The sequence below is a fragment of the Momordica charantia genome, assembly GCF_013281855.1.
Source record: "Momordica charantia cultivar OHB3-1 chromosome 9 unlocalized genomic scaffold, Mcharantia_2.0 BLBB01000009.1, whole genome shotgun sequence".
Classification (NCBI taxonomy): Eukaryota; Viridiplantae; Streptophyta; class Magnoliopsida; order Cucurbitales; family Cucurbitaceae; genus Momordica; species Momordica charantia.
This window is the reverse complement of record NW_028275167.1, coordinates 15,580,824-15,599,081: the sequence shown is the minus strand read 5'-3', so window position 1 is coordinate 15,599,081 and position 18,258 is coordinate 15,580,824. Positions and strand designations below refer to the sequence as shown.

The 18,258-nt window shown below is 37.2% G+C and overlaps 1 protein-coding gene across 9 annotated transcripts in view; it reads left to right on the top strand.

Moving 5' to 3' along the window:
- Positions 1-12,822, top strand: part of LOC111024129 (uncharacterized) — a 34,277-nt gene extending 21,455 nt beyond the window's left edge. For all 9 annotated transcript variants that reach the window (XM_022301740.2, XM_022301739.2, XM_088117032.1 and 6 more), the window contains 6 exons: positions 274-327; positions 656-703; positions 1,032-1,182; positions 1,576-1,741; positions 11,086-11,155; positions 12,332-12,822. In XM_022301740.2, the coding sequence (XP_022157432.1) occupies positions 274-327; positions 656-703; positions 1,032-1,182; positions 1,576-1,741; positions 11,086-11,155; positions 12,332-12,577 (735 nt within the window). In that variant the 3' untranslated portion in view covers positions 12,578-12,822. The remainder of the gene's footprint in view (positions 1-273; positions 328-655; positions 704-1,031; positions 1,183-1,575; positions 1,742-11,085; positions 11,156-12,331) is intronic.
- Positions 12,823-18,258: the final 5,436 nt, after the last annotated feature.

The following is an 18,258-nucleotide window of genomic DNA, read 5'->3' as shown; positions in this document are numbered from 1 at the left end:
CATTCATAATTTAAAGGTCAAGTGAGAGTATCTCATATATTCTTTTCTAAAATAGTTCTATGATCTTAAACATTGCCATATAATTTATTTTTTATTTTAAATCATTAAAAAATGTGTAACAAGTATGAATGATTGGACAACACCAGGAACATTTTTGAATAATTTTTTTGAATGTCTACATGGCGATGGCTCATTTCCTCTTTAATGCACGAATTCTTGGAGTTTAGCATGCTATTACTGGTTGTTAATTTGTTAATATTTTTCCAAATGCAGGCAATTACATTTGCCGACTTTTTCTTGGCTGATATTATGACGTCAATGTCAAAGGTTTGCATTCTGCTGTTCTGAATCAACAATTTTCAAGATCCGTTGTTCAGCTTATAATAGTGGTAGTACCACAGAGGACAGTTTGATGCAAATGGCTCTCTCTTCACTTGTGTATATAACTCTGTTTATACGAGTATGAGCATTTTTCATTTTCATGAATCATGGCTTAAGGTGTAGATGTCAAATATAACTGCTAGCCTTTATAAAGTTTTCATTCATCTTGTTTGGAATTCATCATCAGAAATTGTTTCTTGAATTGTTTTTCTTTACAAATATGTAATTGTGTTATAATTATGTTATATGGTTATAATCCTGATTTTGGCTACAGGTGTTTTCTGATTTGGAAAGATCAGTGTGTCGAATGATTCACCGACAGGTGGGATTTCTTCTTTTGGCTTCTTGCCAAATATTTTATATCCGGTGGATTCCAATTTCCGACTAATTCTTTTAAATGTTAAGATTCTTACATTCTTCACACTGGTGGGAGGCTTTAAGAGATTATTCTATTTTGTTTCCAAATAGTTTCTATTTTCATGGACGTTGTTTATAACTCTTTCCAACACTTCAGCCTTTCACTTGCAGCTAAATTTGCTAAACGATACTGAAGTGTTTGTTTTCTTCATAGAAATGGTGGTTGTGTTCTTGACCCACATCTAGTTTTGTTTGACTGAAGTTTCATTGTTTATATTTATCAACTAATTCAGGTTGCCACCATTGCCTGGTTTGAGGCTGATTCTGTTTGTGGAAGTCACTCGGTTGCAATCCCTGTGGTTCTTGTTTTTCCTTATCTTTTTCGTTTGTTCCAATGTCTTCGACAATACAAGGATACAGGGGAAAGAACAACACTTTTGAATGGTGAGATTTCATGATTCTTTTTCCCTGTCTCTATCCAAATTTGTGTGTCTTTATTTTTTAAAATATATATTTTATAAGAGAAAATATATTCAAGAAAAACGCTGGAAAATAGTTTGGGAAACAATGGATGAATTCATGATCTATTGTTTCTTCATCCTTGAAACATATACAGTAGTCAAGGGGGAAGCGAGCCTAATGGCCTTTTTTTTTCTTTTTCTTTCTTCGTGCTCATTGAAGGATGATCTTGTGTTTATTCTGTTAGTATCTTATATTTGTAACTCCTTAATTGATTATTCTTGCTTAAATATTTTCATTGGATTTGTTGGTACTTTTATGCTTCAGATCTATTTTTAGTCTTGATGCTATAGTAACTCTATCTGCTCATCATTACAGCTTTAAAATATTCGACGGCAGTACCGGTGATTTTTCTATCCGCCCTTAAATACCATGTCTTCCCTGATAGGTGGACCAGCTTTTATCGGCCCCTCTGGCTGCTGTCTAGTGTTCTAAATTCTTCATACTCATTTTACTGGGATGTAAAACGAGATTGGGACTTGAGGTATGATAGCAATGGTTTTTTTTAACTCTTACGTGAGACCACCTCCCTCCTTTTTTCTCTTACATGATTTTTCAACGAGCAAGTATTGAATCTTTGTGTGTGCATGCTTTTTTACATCTTTTGGTCCTTTTCCTTCTCCGAATGTTAGGTGGCTGGTGGAAACTAAATACTTCATCGTATTTATACCCATTGTTAAAGATTGGGATATGATCTGTGTTTTCTTTGATTTTTTTTTTTTTTTTTTTTTTTTTTCTGAATGAAAGCTCTGTTTTTTTATTAAAAGAAATGGAAGCAGGGATAGGGTTTTCATTGAAACTCATAACCACTTCAGTAGGATGTGGTGAAATTTGGAGAAAATGTGTTTCACATAGGTTTATGGTCTTTTTTTTAAACAAGCTACGGACTTTAGATTGATATATGAAAAGATAAAAAAAGAAGTTCAATGATACGAACTTCCAAGGGACCAAGGGAGTCAAAGTGAAAAGAAACCAAGTACAAATTAATGAGAAATAAAAGCATTCCAAGAAATAAAAATAGCATTAGAGGAATAAATCATTAAAGAGAGGTAGAATCGAGCACCAAAGAGAGGTCTTATACTTGGCTAGATCAAAACATGTGAACCAATCTCTTTTCTTATCTTCAAATAGCCTTTGGTTTCTTCCAAACCAAATTTCTGAGAGCAAAGCTTTGATTGTGTTGGACCAAATCAAGCGAGCTTTTAGGGGAAGGATTGGCCCATTTAGGAGCTGTTTTAAGTTCCCTGATGCTGAGTTAGAGAAAACCCAACTTTGGTTGAAGAGACAAAATAGTCTTTCCCAGCATTTTGCCGAAAAAGGACAGACGAAGAGCAAATGAACTTGAAACTCATTGTTTGCTGAACATAGAACACAAATCGAGGGCTGTAGGATTTGACTGAAAATGAACCTGATAAATCAAGGCCCCATTTGAGCTTGTCTTCCATTGATGTTGCTGAACATAGAACACAAATCGAGGGCTGTAGGATTTGACTGAAAATGAACCTGATAAATCAAGGCCCCATTTGAGCTTGTCTTCCATTGATGAGGGAGCTATGTTGATGAGATATTCTAGCAATGATGAAAACTCATCTATTTCATGCTTCTTATGTTTCTTCTAGATGAAATCATCCTACCTGAAGAAGGTTAAGTTCCTAATTTGGAAGCTTAGCCACACATGCCTCAACACTTTTGACAAGCTTCAAAGGAGATGCCCAAGGTGGATCCTCTCTCCTCACTGGTGCTGTCTGTGCAAATCAGATGCAGAATCCATTGGTCATATCTTTATCAATTGCTCCCTATCAGATTTTATATGGACCCACTTTCTTACAGCCTTTGGATGGTATCTCTGCCTACCTAATGGTGTTTCAGATTGGCTCAAGACAGTTTTTTTGATGCACCCTTTTAAGAAGGAAAAGACGATCCTTTGGACGAACATCAATAAGGCTTTCATTTGGCTGGTTTGGAAGGAGATGAACTCTTGGATTTTCAAAGATATTGAAACTCGCCACAACAGTTTTTTGACTCTATTATCTTTTTGGCTTTATCTTGGTACAAATGTGTAAATTCTTTTAATAGCTACAATCTTAATTAAAAGTTGTTTGACTCTATTATCTTTTTGGCTTTATCTTGGTGCAAATGTGTAAATCCTTTTAATAGCTACAATCTTAATTAAAAGATAGAAGCTAACTTTTTGGGTTGAACACTACTCTAAAATGTGACAACTTATCTCCCAACCCTAACCCTATCCTCGCCCTAGCCCCTCTTCCAGACAGCATTGCGTCGCCCGCCGCCGCTGCTTGCCAACACTAACCCTAGACGTTGCTCTAACCTATCCCTAACCCTAGCCGCCGACTTACCCCTTCCTCCAAACGCTGCTGGTCCTCTTTCCGCCGTCGCTGCTGCTCACCAACCCTAACTGTAGCCGCCGCTTTAACCCAATCCATTCCCTTCGGCATCGTCGCCCTTCTAACCCTAACCCGCCACCGACGTTCTCCTAACCCTAAACCAGTGATTTAAAAAGCCCATTGAGGCGCGCGCCTAGGCCTTAGGCGCAACGCCAGTGCCTCGCCTCAAAAAGGCGAGGCGAGAATAGAAAGGCGCGGTTAAAGCGCGCGCCTTCTGATGAAGCCTTGAGGCGCAAAGCTCTGTGCCTCAAGAGCCTTCTTCAATAATTAAGAAAAAAAAATAAAGAAGTTCATTTATTGTATTTATCCTTGGCAGAAGGAAGGATAGAAGATAAGTCAAAAGCATTAAAGAAGGTTACCGTTCCTAGACACACAAAAGAAGAGTCTGTATGGTGGCAAACAGCCACATGGCAGTATTTCTCTTTCCTTAAATACTTTTTTCCATTTATTAAAAGTGAGAAACTTCTCTCTATTTTGTTAAATTCGACTTTGCCTTTTCTAGACACACAAATTAAGAGCCTGCATGGTAGCAAACTGTCATATAGCAGTATTTCCCTTTCCCTAAGTAGTTTTTCCCATTTATTAAAAAAGATAAACTTCTCTTTCTATTTTATTAAATTTGAATATTACTCATATTTTACCTTACATAATTATTTAAGTTAGTTTTTATTTGAATATTATAGATTTCTTAATATTTCACACCTTAAAAATTGAGTATTTATTGATTTTTACATAACTTATGTTATATCTTGTTTATTTCTATGAAGGTTTGTTATCATGCACATATACATATACATTTATGTATTTTTTATGTATAGTGCACCTTGCAAAAAAAAGCCCGTGCTTTTTTTTGCGCCTTGCGCTTAAGCTCCAAAGGTCTATTGCGCTTTAGTGTGCCTCGAGCTTTTTAAAACATTGCCCTAAACCGTCGCCAATGCCCTCCTAACCCTAATCCGCTGCCGATGTCCTCCTAACCCAAAACTATTGCCGACATCCTCCTACCCTAAATCGCCTCGAACGCCTTCCTAACCCTAATTCGCCACCCTCTCCTTTGTTGTTACCGTAGTCACATCTGTCCCAACTAGCTCACCATCCTTTTCAAATGGATTGGAGAAGTTGTAGCATTCAAGACAATTATTATTGGGTTGGATGTGACAGTGACCGTTTTCTCATAAAAGACTCTATGAAGAATGTTTAGATTTCTCTTCAACTTTCCCAGCTTTAGTGGTTAGAAAAGACTTTGGTGGAACTTGTGTACTTTTCTTTGTATTCCAGATTCTCCATGCAAGTTAGGGATGAGAATGGAACTTGTCGACTCCAGGAAAAGAGACTCTTGAAAGGCTGGCTTTTGGAATGCATTGTTTTGGCCCTCTTTGGTTGGAAGAAAATTCATAACTGTACCTGCAGGGTTTAGAAAGATTGATTGGGTAACCTTTTGGGACATGTTAAAAGACTCATTGGTGAATTTCAAAGGAAAGGTGTTGCAGGGCGCCTTAAACTTTTCATTTGCAGAGAGGGCTAAGAACAGAGATAGTATGATGACATCCCCTACCACAGAGGATGAGGTTTTCGAGAAACGAAAAGGGAGCAGCTCTTATTGGGTTCAAAAGGAATATGAAGTTGTGGAAACAGATTGGGATAATGTCATGGTTATTTCAAGGTTTTGTGCTTAGGATAGCTGGAAGGTAATCGCGGCCTCCCTCATAAGTTTCTTCTCAGATAATTGCCAAGTCAACCCTTTCTGAGTAGATAAGGCTTTATTTAGATTCGAAAGTGGAAGACCCTTGAACTCTGATCGGCTCAATGGTTAAATGGCGCAAGTTAGATGGATTGCACCTGAAGATGGAGAAGTGAGATCTTGAAAAAGATGGCAGGAACGAAATGACAGTTTGTTTTGGTGGTTGGGAGGAAATCTGCGACTTACCTTTAGAGCTTTGGAATACAAATTGGTTGAAGGCCATTGGAACCCATCTTGTAGGTTTAAAGAACATCTCTTCAGCAACACTATTTGTTAGATTGTTCAGTAGCTTTCATTCAAATAGAGAAGAATGACTATGGTTTTATTCCAGCTTCTATCGAGATAACTACGAAACATGAAGTGTTTGTGGTAAACGTGGTTGCCATATATGAAGCTACCAAGTCATCTTTTCCCTCCGTTCAGCTTTCAAAGACTTCGTTGATTGTAGATTCTTCAAATCCTTTGGATATCCAAAGATTGCAAGAAGTCTTGGCAAACGAAGAGTTTCAATTTGGCGATGATTCTAATAAGGTTAGCTTGGAAAAGCATATTGCAACTGTCCCCTCATCTACTCAAAACGCACCAGTTGGCCCAATCAATGTGCCGAGTCAGTTTAGCACCCCTATGGTCAGAAAAGAAGAGGGCATTGATCAAGAAGTGGGCACTATTGGGCCTACTCTTTTGAACCAAAAGTCAAAGGGCAACCCGTTTCCATTGGGTATGTAGAATACTGAACGATTAATTCAACCCATTCCTTTTTACTACTCTCATAGAAAGCCTAATACTAATTTTGGAAAGGAGCTTGTAAAGCCCTCGATAGCTGAAGGGGTTCAAGTTAACCTGAATAAGACTTTCTTTGAGGAACGAGAAGTAGTTAGTAAAGATAGTATGGATAAGGTAAATGTTCTGTCCATTGGCACTATCCACTCCATTAACGAAGGTTTGCCTCTTAGATCATCTTCCTTAGAATTCTCGGATAATGATCTTGAAGATGAGGATGATGCAATCAGTATTAGTAGTTTAGACTCTTCTCCAAAGTCAGCATCCTAATTGAGGACTTTTCTGAGCATTCTTATGCGGACGATTTTCTTAACGAGCAAAAAGATGAGAAACTAGTTCTACCACAAACAACCATTCCTTCCTTTTCTGATGAAATGGGGATTACTCTTGTCCCAATTGAGTATATTCTCTGAGTTTTAAGTTGTTCGGAATGTTGGAATGCTCTCAATTATGCCTTCTACAGATTTCAAAGCTTTGCAATTTTATTTTAGTTCGGTTGGTTGGTTGATGAGGTTTTCAAAGTTTTTCTCCAGTGTGTGGTTTGACATTTAGTGGTTTATATTTGGAGGCTTTTTGAAGACAACATTGAGGCTTAGTATTTGGTGTTTTTTCCTTATTAGCATTTCGGCTACGGTCTGTTCTTGTGCCCCTAACTTCTACTTGGTTCTTTTTGGAGTTTGGTCTTCGCTCTTGGTGCTAAGGAAGGTTTTTCCCTCATGCGGTTGTTGACCTTGGAATTTGTTTGGTTTCCCAATCTCGACAGCAAGCAGTTTTCTGAGTTCTGTTTTAGAATGCTTTTATCTCTTTTGAGCTTTTATTGCTCTTGTTGCGATATTTATTCGTTATTTTTCTATTCTTTTTCACCCCCTTGGGAGTTTTGTATCTTAAACATTTTTCAGCTACAGTCTTAATTATCTTATATCCAATTGGAGAAGTGTTTTTGTAACTTCATTGGATAGGCTTTTTTGTATATTTCTAAATCCTTTTAATAGCTACTGTCTTAATTCTCTTATATTCAATTAGAGAAGTTTTTTGTAACTTCATTTTGATAGGCTTTTTTTATATTTCATGCTCGAAATTTGTTTCGTATCCAAAGAACAAAAAAAAAAAAAGTGTTTATTCTAGATTCAAACTTCCAACAATTTGCGGTTGAGTCCCAACAATTCGAGACCAAACAGTGGCGTGATATTTTGATCAAATATAAATGAGGAAATCTATGTTTGAAGGTTAAATCCCCTTTCCATTCATTGTGCCAAAAAGAAATATGTTTCCCGTCTCCCATAATGAAGACAACTTGTTGCTAGACAGTTTTCCAATGCTTGGAAATATTTGTCCAAGGACAACGAGAGCAACTGTTGGCCTTGGGTAAGGTACTCCAATTACAAGGGTCAGAGCCATGAATGCTGTCTATCACCGTGAGGTTCATGACAAAACCTCCATTCTCACTTTGCAAGGAGAGCCTTATTTTTTGAAAAAAGTCCACCCAGACTAAGACCACCATTTTCAATATGAGCTGCAACCAAAATCCAGTTGGCTAGGTGCTTCAATTTTCCTTCGCGGTGACCTTCCCAAAAGAAAATTTTTATAAGATTTCCATCTTCTTGCAAACTATCTTCGGTAGTTGGAACAAAGACATAATAAATTGGAAGATTGGTCAAAACTATAGCACAAAGTGTCATTCTCCCCCCTTTTGATGACTGAAATAAATTTCGTCTCTCCAATTTCTTTGATAAATTTTCCAAAACTGGTGGCTGCCAAAAGACCAGAGACTTCAGATTGCACCAGATGATAAACCAAGATACAAGATAGGAAGATTTTCCACCTTGCATTCAGCAAACTGAGCTACTTTTGGAGCATCAATGTTTTTAGGCCACAAATGGAAGACTTTTCCCAATTGATCTTCAAACCTGACAACCACTCAAAGACCTTAATTGTGTAAAAAATAACATTCAGCATAGAATCTTCATTCTTGCAATCTGCGAATTGGAGGTGAGAACAATGTAAATGTTTTTGCTGCCCACTACAAAGCCTCTGAAAGATCCTTTTGAGTAAATGTTCTCTAAGAGACTGCTAACGACATCACTTACTAAAAGGAAAAGAAAAGGAGAAAGTGGATCCCCTTACCTTAAGCCCCTAGAAGCTAGAGGTCTTCCCCTCGGTCTTGCATTTAGGAAGATCGAGGCAGCCATTGATCCACTTAATCCATTTTTTGCCAAAGCATTTCTGTTTCAACACCATAGATAAGCAATCCCAATTCATCACATCAGAAGACTTTCAAGGTCTAACTAAATTATCCACCCTTCCTTTTTTTAAGTTTATACTCTTTCACCAGTTCATTGGCAATTAGAATAGTGTCAAGAATCTCTCTTCCTTCTAAAAAGGCACTTTGATTCAAGGAGATTGTCGAAGGCAACACTTTCTTCACTTTATTGGAAAGGACCTTGGCAAATACCTTATAAACAGAGGATATTAAACTAATAGGTATAGTCTTTTACCCTAACTACTGAGTCTCTCTGGTATTAGGCATATGAATTTTTTTTCATGGATGCGTTAATGTGTCCATTGTGGTAAAACTCCTCAAACATTCTTAGAACATCTAATCTTTCCAATACTTCAAAAAACGAACTCTATTGGGAAGCCATCAGAGCTGGGGGCCTTCTTTTTGCCAAGACTTTTTAGAGCTGAAAGAATTTCGTCTTCCAAAAACCTGCATTCCAACTTTGCTTTATCCAAGGGTGAAGTAGGTCTCCAAGATAAACTGATAGGTGATAACCTTGGGATGGATTACTACCATATAGTACCTCGAAGAAACCCAAGATTTCAGATTGTATGTCTGCCTGGTTTAGAAGAATAATGTTATCTGCATCATGAATTTTTGAGATTAATGCCTTTATTTTTCTGGCTGCTAGGATTCTGTGATAGAAACCAGGGTTCTCATCCCCTTCACGCAGCTACTGGATCTTGCATTTTTAGAGCAGATTTCTTTCTTCCTCAATATAAAAGTCAAAGAGATCTCTCTTTAAGGCTTTTCTCTTTTCCCACTCTAGTTGAGAGATTCCAAAACTTTATTCCTTATTGCCTAACTCCGCAATAGCTTTTAAAATCTCATTCTCTTGTTCTTTCTATTTATTTTCTTTTGCAATGTTCCATTGCTTAATGACACCCTTAAATTTCTCAGCTTCAAAAACAGAATATAGCTGCTCAACCAAAAGATCTGTCAACAGATCATCTTGCTTCAATTAACTCATTGCATTCTTTGTCATTCAGTCATGGGAGGGACTTGATCCCCAAATAAAAATCCCTGCTTCATGTATAATAGAGAAATGGTTAGAGGTAACTCTAACACCTCTAGAAACCTATGAATTGTCGAAAATTCCGTCCCAACCTCCTATTATGAGAAATCTGTCAAACAAAGAGTGAATGGAATCATTTCCCATCTTAGACCAAGTAAATTTTTCGTTCGACACTTACCAAAGTTTGCCTAGGACTCTTCTTAAAAAATAAGGCTCTTGCAAAATGGGGTTGGTGGTATTGCCACGAACCTCAAGCTCTATGGTGCCCTGTGATAGATAGTATCTATGGCTTTGATCCTTTCAACTGGAATTCGTTGCTTAAGGCCAGCAGTTGCCCTCGTTGTCCTTGGTCCAACATTTCCAAGCATTGGATAAATGCTTGGCAGTTGTCTTCTCTTTGGGAGATGGGAGGCATATCTCTTTCTGGCATGATAAATGGCATGGGAATTTATCCCTCAAAGATAGATTTCCTCTTTTATATTTAGTAAGCACTTCACCTTGCTGCTCAGTCTCGGATTGCTGGGACTCAACCACAAAATGTTGGCATTTCGACTCTCGAAGAAACCTAAAGGACAATGAAATAATGGAATTTTCATCGTGGATCCTCAGGTCCATTCTCAGTCAAATCATATTCACAATTTTTTTACCCTGCACCTAAATTGTCAAAATTGCTCCGCTCAACCATATGGAAATCCGGAAGTCCAAAGATAATTACTAATTAGTGTCCTGTCTTGGATAGTTCTCTTTGGTAATCTAAATACTTCAGATATACCCCAGAAGATGATGCCCTCCTTATTCCTACAGCCCTCAATATGTGTTTTATGTTCAGCAAACAGTGAGTGCCAGTGTCATTTGCTATTCCTATGTCCGTTTACAGCAAAATTTTGGGCGAGCCTTTTTTGTCTGTTCAATCTCTATTGGGTTTTCTCCAGTTCTTCATTAAGTAACTTGAAATGGCTCTTCAATGGCCCGGCTCTCCCCAAAAGCCCGTTTGATCTGGTCCGATGCAATCAAAGAATTGCTTGTTGAAATTTGGTTTGAGCAGAACCAAAGGCTTTTTGAAGACAAGTGAAGAGATTGGTTCGAAGTTTTTGATTTAGCTAAGTACAAGGTATCTCTATGGTGTTCAATTCTAAAGATTAGTCTCCTAATGGTATCTATATTTCTTGGTATGCTTTCTTTTCTCATTAACTTGTACTCAATTTATTTTCTGTGTTTTTGTATTTGTATTTTTTTGTTTTCATTCCTTCTCACTCCTTCGTGAGTTTGTATTCTTGAACATTTGTATTATCTGAACATTTGTATTATCTTTTCATTAATTCAATGAGAAGTTGTATCTTGTTAAAGAAAAAAAAAACTTCTTGCATAAAACTATCATTTTCATCCCGGATGCAGAAAAATGAATTTTCAATTTTTCAACTGTTGACTCCATTGATTAAAACTGTAATATAAAAACTTGCTTCAAATGCTACAAATGCTTTAATCACGAACAAGAAACCAGGCTCTAGGAAGAACGTGAGGGAGGGTAAAGAGGAGAGCATTTTTTTACCAAGCTCTGCCCTTACTTTATGGTCTTGTGATGTGCTGACATACGTTTTTTATTTTGTGACAGTACCTTCACCCGGATTTTCAAGTTCAACCGACCGCATTTTTTCTCACACCTCTTATATGGGCAGAAATGGGTAATGTTCTTCATGCATATACTTGAATTGTTTTCATAACCATAATATACCTAGTTGGTTTTCTAATAAGTTCATATCCTTGTTGATTTAACATGTGAGTTGATGCTGCATCAAAATCAACTTAGAAACTAGATAGTTCTCGACTTCTGAGCTATGTTAATGACATATATTGTTGGCCACTTGGCTTAACCATTTTCGAGCATCGTTCTTGTGGTTATTTTTGTGGATTAAATGGTTGAAATTTTTTGAGGGGTTTTTTAGCAATTTTCTCGGTTTTTCCTTCCTAGCTTTGTACTCTGTTTAAGGATTGATTTATTTTTATATGTCTTATTTGTTTCCAATTATGGTGTGAAGTCTCTGGTAACTTTTGTAAATCTAAGAAAAAGTCATTTCCATGAATTATAATTTTTGTCCTTACCACTTTCTCCCCTTGAACATCAAGTGTCTAATAGGTCTTTGAAATTTCAGTTTTTATTTATTAGTGTTCTAAACTTTTAATTTTATGCCTACTTTGGTTATTGACTGAATTAACATTTTTTTTTTCTAATTCACAGAGTTGTTAGACACGAAATTGAATTTTATGTCTAATTGAACCTGAACTCTCAATTTTGTGTCTAAAATTAAAATTTTTTTTTGAGGTCAAAGTGACCTACTAGACACAATTGAAGGTTTGAGGACCGGACGTATTAAGCTTAATGTTTAGAGACTTATTATAATCAAAATTGCAAGTTTGGGATCTATTAGACACTTTGGGATCTGCTCACAAAGTACTACAACTCACAAAGTACTAAAGTTATAATTTAACTACAAATAACCTTGTATCTTATCTAGTTATTTTTTTTCAATACCTTTTCATTAATCTTGTTATTCACACATTGTTCTTAGTTTTTTGAACCTCTTTTTACCTGCACACTCTTTCATAAATTCTTTGGACAACCAAGCTTTTCTGCATTTTGTTTTTAGATATTACAAATAGTAAGTGGTTATCAAACATGTTCGAAGTTGCTTATCGTTTAATCATTAAATCACTGATAACAAAACGATTAGAGGAACGAGTTTTTATGTTTTAATTTAAAAATCCAAAAGTAGATTTAAATCCTTAAACATAAATATGATATTTTTGCTGCCACAAAAAGGTTTATATATATATCTCTCTTTTTTTTAATGGTTTTTCAGGTCTACATTTGGGTGCTTGGAAGTAATTTGATATTGCGGTGTACATGGACGTATAAGTTATCTGCTCATCTCCGCCACAATTATCTTACGGTGTTTACGATTACTGCCTTGGAGATCTTTCGACGATTCCAGTGGATCTTCTTCCGAGTTGAAAACGAATGGAACAAGATGAACTCAAAGTCGGGCATACAAATCACAATGAGTAATCTTCCAACTGAAGAAGACAAGTTACTCAACTCCAGTTAGTGTTAAAAACTTTGGTTGGGAATTGATTCGTGCATTTATTTTGGGTATAATCATTTTGTGGATAAAGGTTTTTGTGTTTTGAATAATTTGTTTCATTAATCTATGAGGAAGGTCTCTTTCATGGGGTATATTCTCATGATTGACCTAAATTTAAAGGCGATAGAGACATGTTCAATTTTTCAAAACTTGTAATTCTAACCTTTTTCGACATCATTTATTAGGTGAAATTATGCATCTAACCTCAACTCACATGTCATATTGCTTTTCTTTCCTATCTACAATTCCCCTCCAATCAGACTATCGTGGATGTGAAACGAAGACCCCCATCCCTCATTGGTCATCACAGCCCTACCGTACGTTGACTGAAATATGTCAATGTTAAAACTTCATCTCCACACTGCCCATCTTCTTTTCATCATCACTCTATAAGAGAAGGTCGTTCGAAATTTGATCTTGTAGATATTTAAAGAGGAGAGAAGATATTTAAAGACTGAGAGAGGGAAAGGGTTTGAGGCCAGCGAATTGTGTGAAGTTCCACCATTCAAAATAAATAGATATACTTGGGATTCAAAAAGATTTTTTTTTCTCACTATGGTTTATATTCTATGAACCGAAAGATTTTGATTTTGAAAAACGTGAAAATTATCAAGAGCGAGAATATGTTTAGAGAGAGGTGAAATGTAATTATGTGACTAGTGGTATTAGCAAAGGTTAGAATAACAAGATTTAAAACAGTAGGTGAATGTGGTTAGTACACAAATATTTAGGTTATTCTATCAAATTTTCTATTCTTTCTTTCTTCACATATGGATTAGCCTTTTTATGTCTGAAAGACCTTTATGAGGCAAATCCTTTAATCGTTTTTAAAGAAAAATGTGTTAAATTGTACAGTCTTGTAAACACTACTTATTTTGTTATATACTTCTTGAAAACGTTCTCAAAATGTCATAATTTTGTTTTAAAACTCTGCAGATAATTTATGATATGTTTTAACTATCACGAAATGTATGTCTTTACAAACATTTTCAGATCATTTATGAATTTCACTCTGCTGCTCAACCTAAGGTAAATATATACCCAATGGTTGACTTAGTCTCCATGCTATTAGATATCCAGTTAGCATCGCTAAATCCTTTTAGTATAGATAAAAATTTCGTATAATGTAATCCATAGTCTAAATTGTACTTCAAGTACTTTAAAACTCTGACTAACGCATTCTAATAATCGTGCACATGATTACTAGTGTATCTTGTCAATCTTCCTACTAAATAGACAATTTAAGGTATTGTACAATTCATTATGAATATTAAACTACCCTCAACTCTAGAGTATTCTAGAGAAGATACACCTTCATCATTATTCTTCCTCAACTTACAATTTGGATAATATGGAGAAACCACCGGCTTACTCTCAAAATGACCAAATTTTCTCAATGCTTTCTCTATGTAATGAGATTGAGATAGTTTATATCCACTTAGATTTCTATTTATTTTAATTCCAAGGATAACATAGCAAGACGAAGGTCTGTCATATGAAAGTTAGAATTCAACGTCCTTTTAGTGGAATCAATGACATTTCTAATTGCGCTCATTATCAACATATCATCAACATATAAGCAAAAAATGACACAATCTTGATCTATGGTTTTAACATAGACACTTGTCGCACTTATTTATCTTAAATCCATTAGATAACACAATCTGATCAAACTTCTCATGTCACTGTTTAGGTGTGTGTGTGTGAGGTTATTCAATGTAATTGGAATAGTATATAATTGATATAAACGATATATAATTGATATACACGGTATAAAGTGGATGTACTGTCGGACCATGCTCTAGTAAGAACCTAAATGGTCTGTAGTATATGGATAAGGTTGGATATCTCATCCTGGTAACACTATGGATACGACCCACTTTCTAAAAGTTAACAAATGACTTGATCCAAGTCATTCATGTGGAAACATGCGAGTGGGGGTATACTACTATACATGAGTTTGTATAAGATTGGACCACGAAATTATTAATCTTTAGTTGTAACATCGTTAACTAATTAGATTAATATTTCATAGAATGACCTTGTGACTCAATCTTAATCCTGAGTGTGTTATGGACTCCTGCCCGCGAAAGATTGTCTTTTGATTTGAATGGGTGAGAGTGACCCGGTGTTAGCTGACTCAATAAGCCTACCACTTTGGAGACAAGACCAAGTGGGGAGCTGGGAACATAACAACACACAAAATGAAATTTACTCTTTCCCGACTTTTGGGTAAATAGATGAGTGGTCTCTTACGTGCTAACTCCGGGACTTGAACAAGGGACCCCACCCTCTCACTGGCCCGAGAGGGACTTCTCTCTAATGGTTACATCATAAACAAGTTGTTCATTAGAGGATCAGTGGTACTTAAGGAGAAAGAGGTAACACATGGGTGAAAAGTAATTAGACACAGCTAAAGTTATGAACACTCGTGAAGGATTGAATTACTATTAATGGTCAATATTCATGGACGTAAAATCTTCTACAGTGCGAAGAGTGTAGCTGTTGTTCTTTAGTGGAGTGACTCACAATTAATGAATGTTGCTAATTTAATTAATGAGTTGAATTAATTAATCTCGTATAATTGAAGCTTCTAATCAGTAATTCCATTTGATTCCCTTCTAGCTCACAACGAGTAAAATGAGGATCAAGAATTTGAAAATGTTCAAATTTAATAAGGAAATATGTATAGCGTATACACCGTTTATATAATGTATATATTGATACGTTATATAATTGATTTTGAATAAAGATTTGAAATTAATACTATATTGTTATGAGATAATTATTTGAATATGATTCAAATAAAATTTAATATGAATTGGATTCATATTAAAACTATAGGTTAATATTAATATGAATGAGATACGCATTAAAATTATAGGTCATGAGAGAGATGTGCATTTGAATAAAGTTATAATTAAATATATGACATTTAATTAAAACAAAAACATAATTAACTAAATAATTCGATTATGTTTTTTATTTAATTTAATTAAATTGGTTTTTAATTAACTAAATAACCCACTCCCTTGCATTGCAAGCAAGTGGGTTATGGTGAGGTGGGTAGTTAACTTGCTCCCCACCCCTCACTCTTCTTTTAAATGCAAAGGGTTTGCATTATGGAAAAGTTGCTGCATTTTGAAGAACTCTCTCAAGTTAGCATCTCTCCCAATCTCTCTAAAAAATTATCTCTTTCAAAAGACGGTTCTCACAAACCGGTTCTCGTCCAGTGGATAGCGAGGAAGGCTCTTTGGCGGCGTTGTGCTATTGTTGAAGAATGATCTTGAAAGGTAGGTTCACCTTCTTGCTTATTTCTTTTCTTGTACTTTTTTCTAAAACTAAATCGAAGCACAAGCGTTCACGCGCTTCCGCTGTGGGATTCGATCCCTTTAATTGGTATTAGATACAAGTTCTATTTTCGATCTTGTTTTGAATTACAAAAAAAAGCATAGTGGGTATTTTTTTTTACGTTTGATGTATGTGGTTTGCTAATTAGATGTTTTTAGTTTTTGGCATTAGATTTATAGTTTTTCAGTTGATTTGATCAATGTAAGGACTCGTTGTTTTGGGCATTTAATTCTATAAATTGTGTCTGCAAGTCCGTGTCGTTCGTGGTAAAGAGTTGCTGTGAAAGAGTACCGAAGAAAGGGAGCAAACCAAAATCGCAGGACAACGCACCAGTGCCTAGGCGCTGTCATTTTTGTAGCGGACTCGAGAGGTGCTGCTCAGTGTGCCTAGTGTCACAATCGCACCTTTTTAAAGCAGCTCGAGCGATTGTGCGGCACTTGCTCTAGCTCAAACGAGCAAGTCAGCCGGGAAAAACTGTAAGTTGCGGACAATCTCGGTCGTGGGTCTAGCCTCCGCTCACGTTTTTGGAGAAAATTGGTTTTAGAAAACGTGAGAGAGAAAAACAGTTGAAAACATCTTTAAAACAAGCATTGTAGACATTGGATGCAAGAAAGCTTTGATTGCAAGAAAGTATACAACACTTGGTCGGGGGGAGGTTTGATGACTACTTGGTCCCCCCTAAGGTACATTATAAAGCATTTTTGGTGTGGCAGGTGTAGACGTCCTAAGTGGCGAGGAGTCACTCGGTGGCCTACAGGGCCCGTGTGAACTCCGATTGGCTTGAAATTTGGCGTGCTTACATATCTTACTAATACACACCTAGTTCCAAAGCCGCTCGGCCAAAATCCACCTACAACCCCAAAACCCCGATACAAGAAAATTACACTAGAAAGCTTTAAAGACATGAAAGGAAAGCGAGTGGTGAGGATGGTTTGGACATGCGGCCATGGGTAACACACCCTGGACAAGCATGCCCACAACATTCTCCCCCACTTAAACGGTTGACGTCCCTGTCAACTGCTGCAGCTTGAAGTCCTCGATCTTCGTCTTCCAGGCTTTAAGGTCTTCTTCTCGTTCCCAGCTGGTCTCTGCATCAGGTTGGTCCTTCCATTTGACGAGGAATTCTCGAACTTTTCGAACGGGTCTCCCCACCTTTCTGGTTCTCTCTGCAAGGATCTCTTCTGCTTCTTTGTCTTCCTTCTGTTTGAAGTCGATGGCGGGCCGCACAGTAGCATTGCGTTCGTCATCCTCAAGGTCGGGGTGGTAAGGTTTTAAATTGCTCACGTGGATCACCGGGTGAATCTTCATCCAAGCTGGTAACACCACCTTATACGAGACACTCCCCACCTTCTTAACGACTTCCACGGGTCCCTCGTACTTTCTCACAAGTCTCTGGTCTTTGCGTCCTCGGAAACGAATCTGTTCTGGCCTCAACTTGATAAGAACTTTGTCGCCTACTCGAAATTCGAGAGGGCGTCTCTTGCGGTCGGCCCATTTCTTCATATGCTTGGATGCTTTTTCCAAATATGCTCGAGCAATTTCTGTTGTCTGCTTCCATTCCTTTGTGAAGTTGTGGGCTTGAGGGCTTTTCCCCGCATACGGGTGGTCAAGAATATGTGGCATAGACGGCTGTCTTCCGCACACAATCTCAAAGGGGCTCTTTCCTGTTGAGGAACTTGTCTGGCCGTTAAAACAGAATTGAGCCACATCTAACAGCTGGACCCAGTTCTTTTGTCTGGCATCGATGAAGTGACGCAGGTATTCCTCAAGCATGCTGTTGAATCTCTCTGTCTGACCATCAGTCTGTGGGTGATAACTCGAGGAAATGTTCAAGCTTGAACCCAGAATAGAAAAAAGTTCCGTCCAGAAGGTCCCTGTAAATCGGCCATCCCTGTCGCTAACGATGTTCGTCGGAACTCCCCATAGCTTTACTATATGTTTGAAGAACAGTTGCGCTGTCAGCTCGGCGGAACACGTCTTGGGAGTCGGAATGAAAGTTGCATATTTGGAAAATCGATCAATAACGACAAGAATGGCTTCATGTTCTCCTACCTTGGGTAAGTGAGAGATGAAGTCGAGCGACACACTCTCCCATGGTCTCGTAGGAGTTGGTAGGGGTTCAAGCAACCCTGCTATTTTAGTCCTTTCTACCTTATCTTGCTGACAGATAAGACAGGTCTTCGTGTATTGCATCACATCTTCCCGCATATTTGGCCAAAAGTACCCCTTTTTCAGCAAGGCGCAAGTCCGTTGCCACCCCGGGTGACCAGCCCATAGTGTATCGTGACACTCAT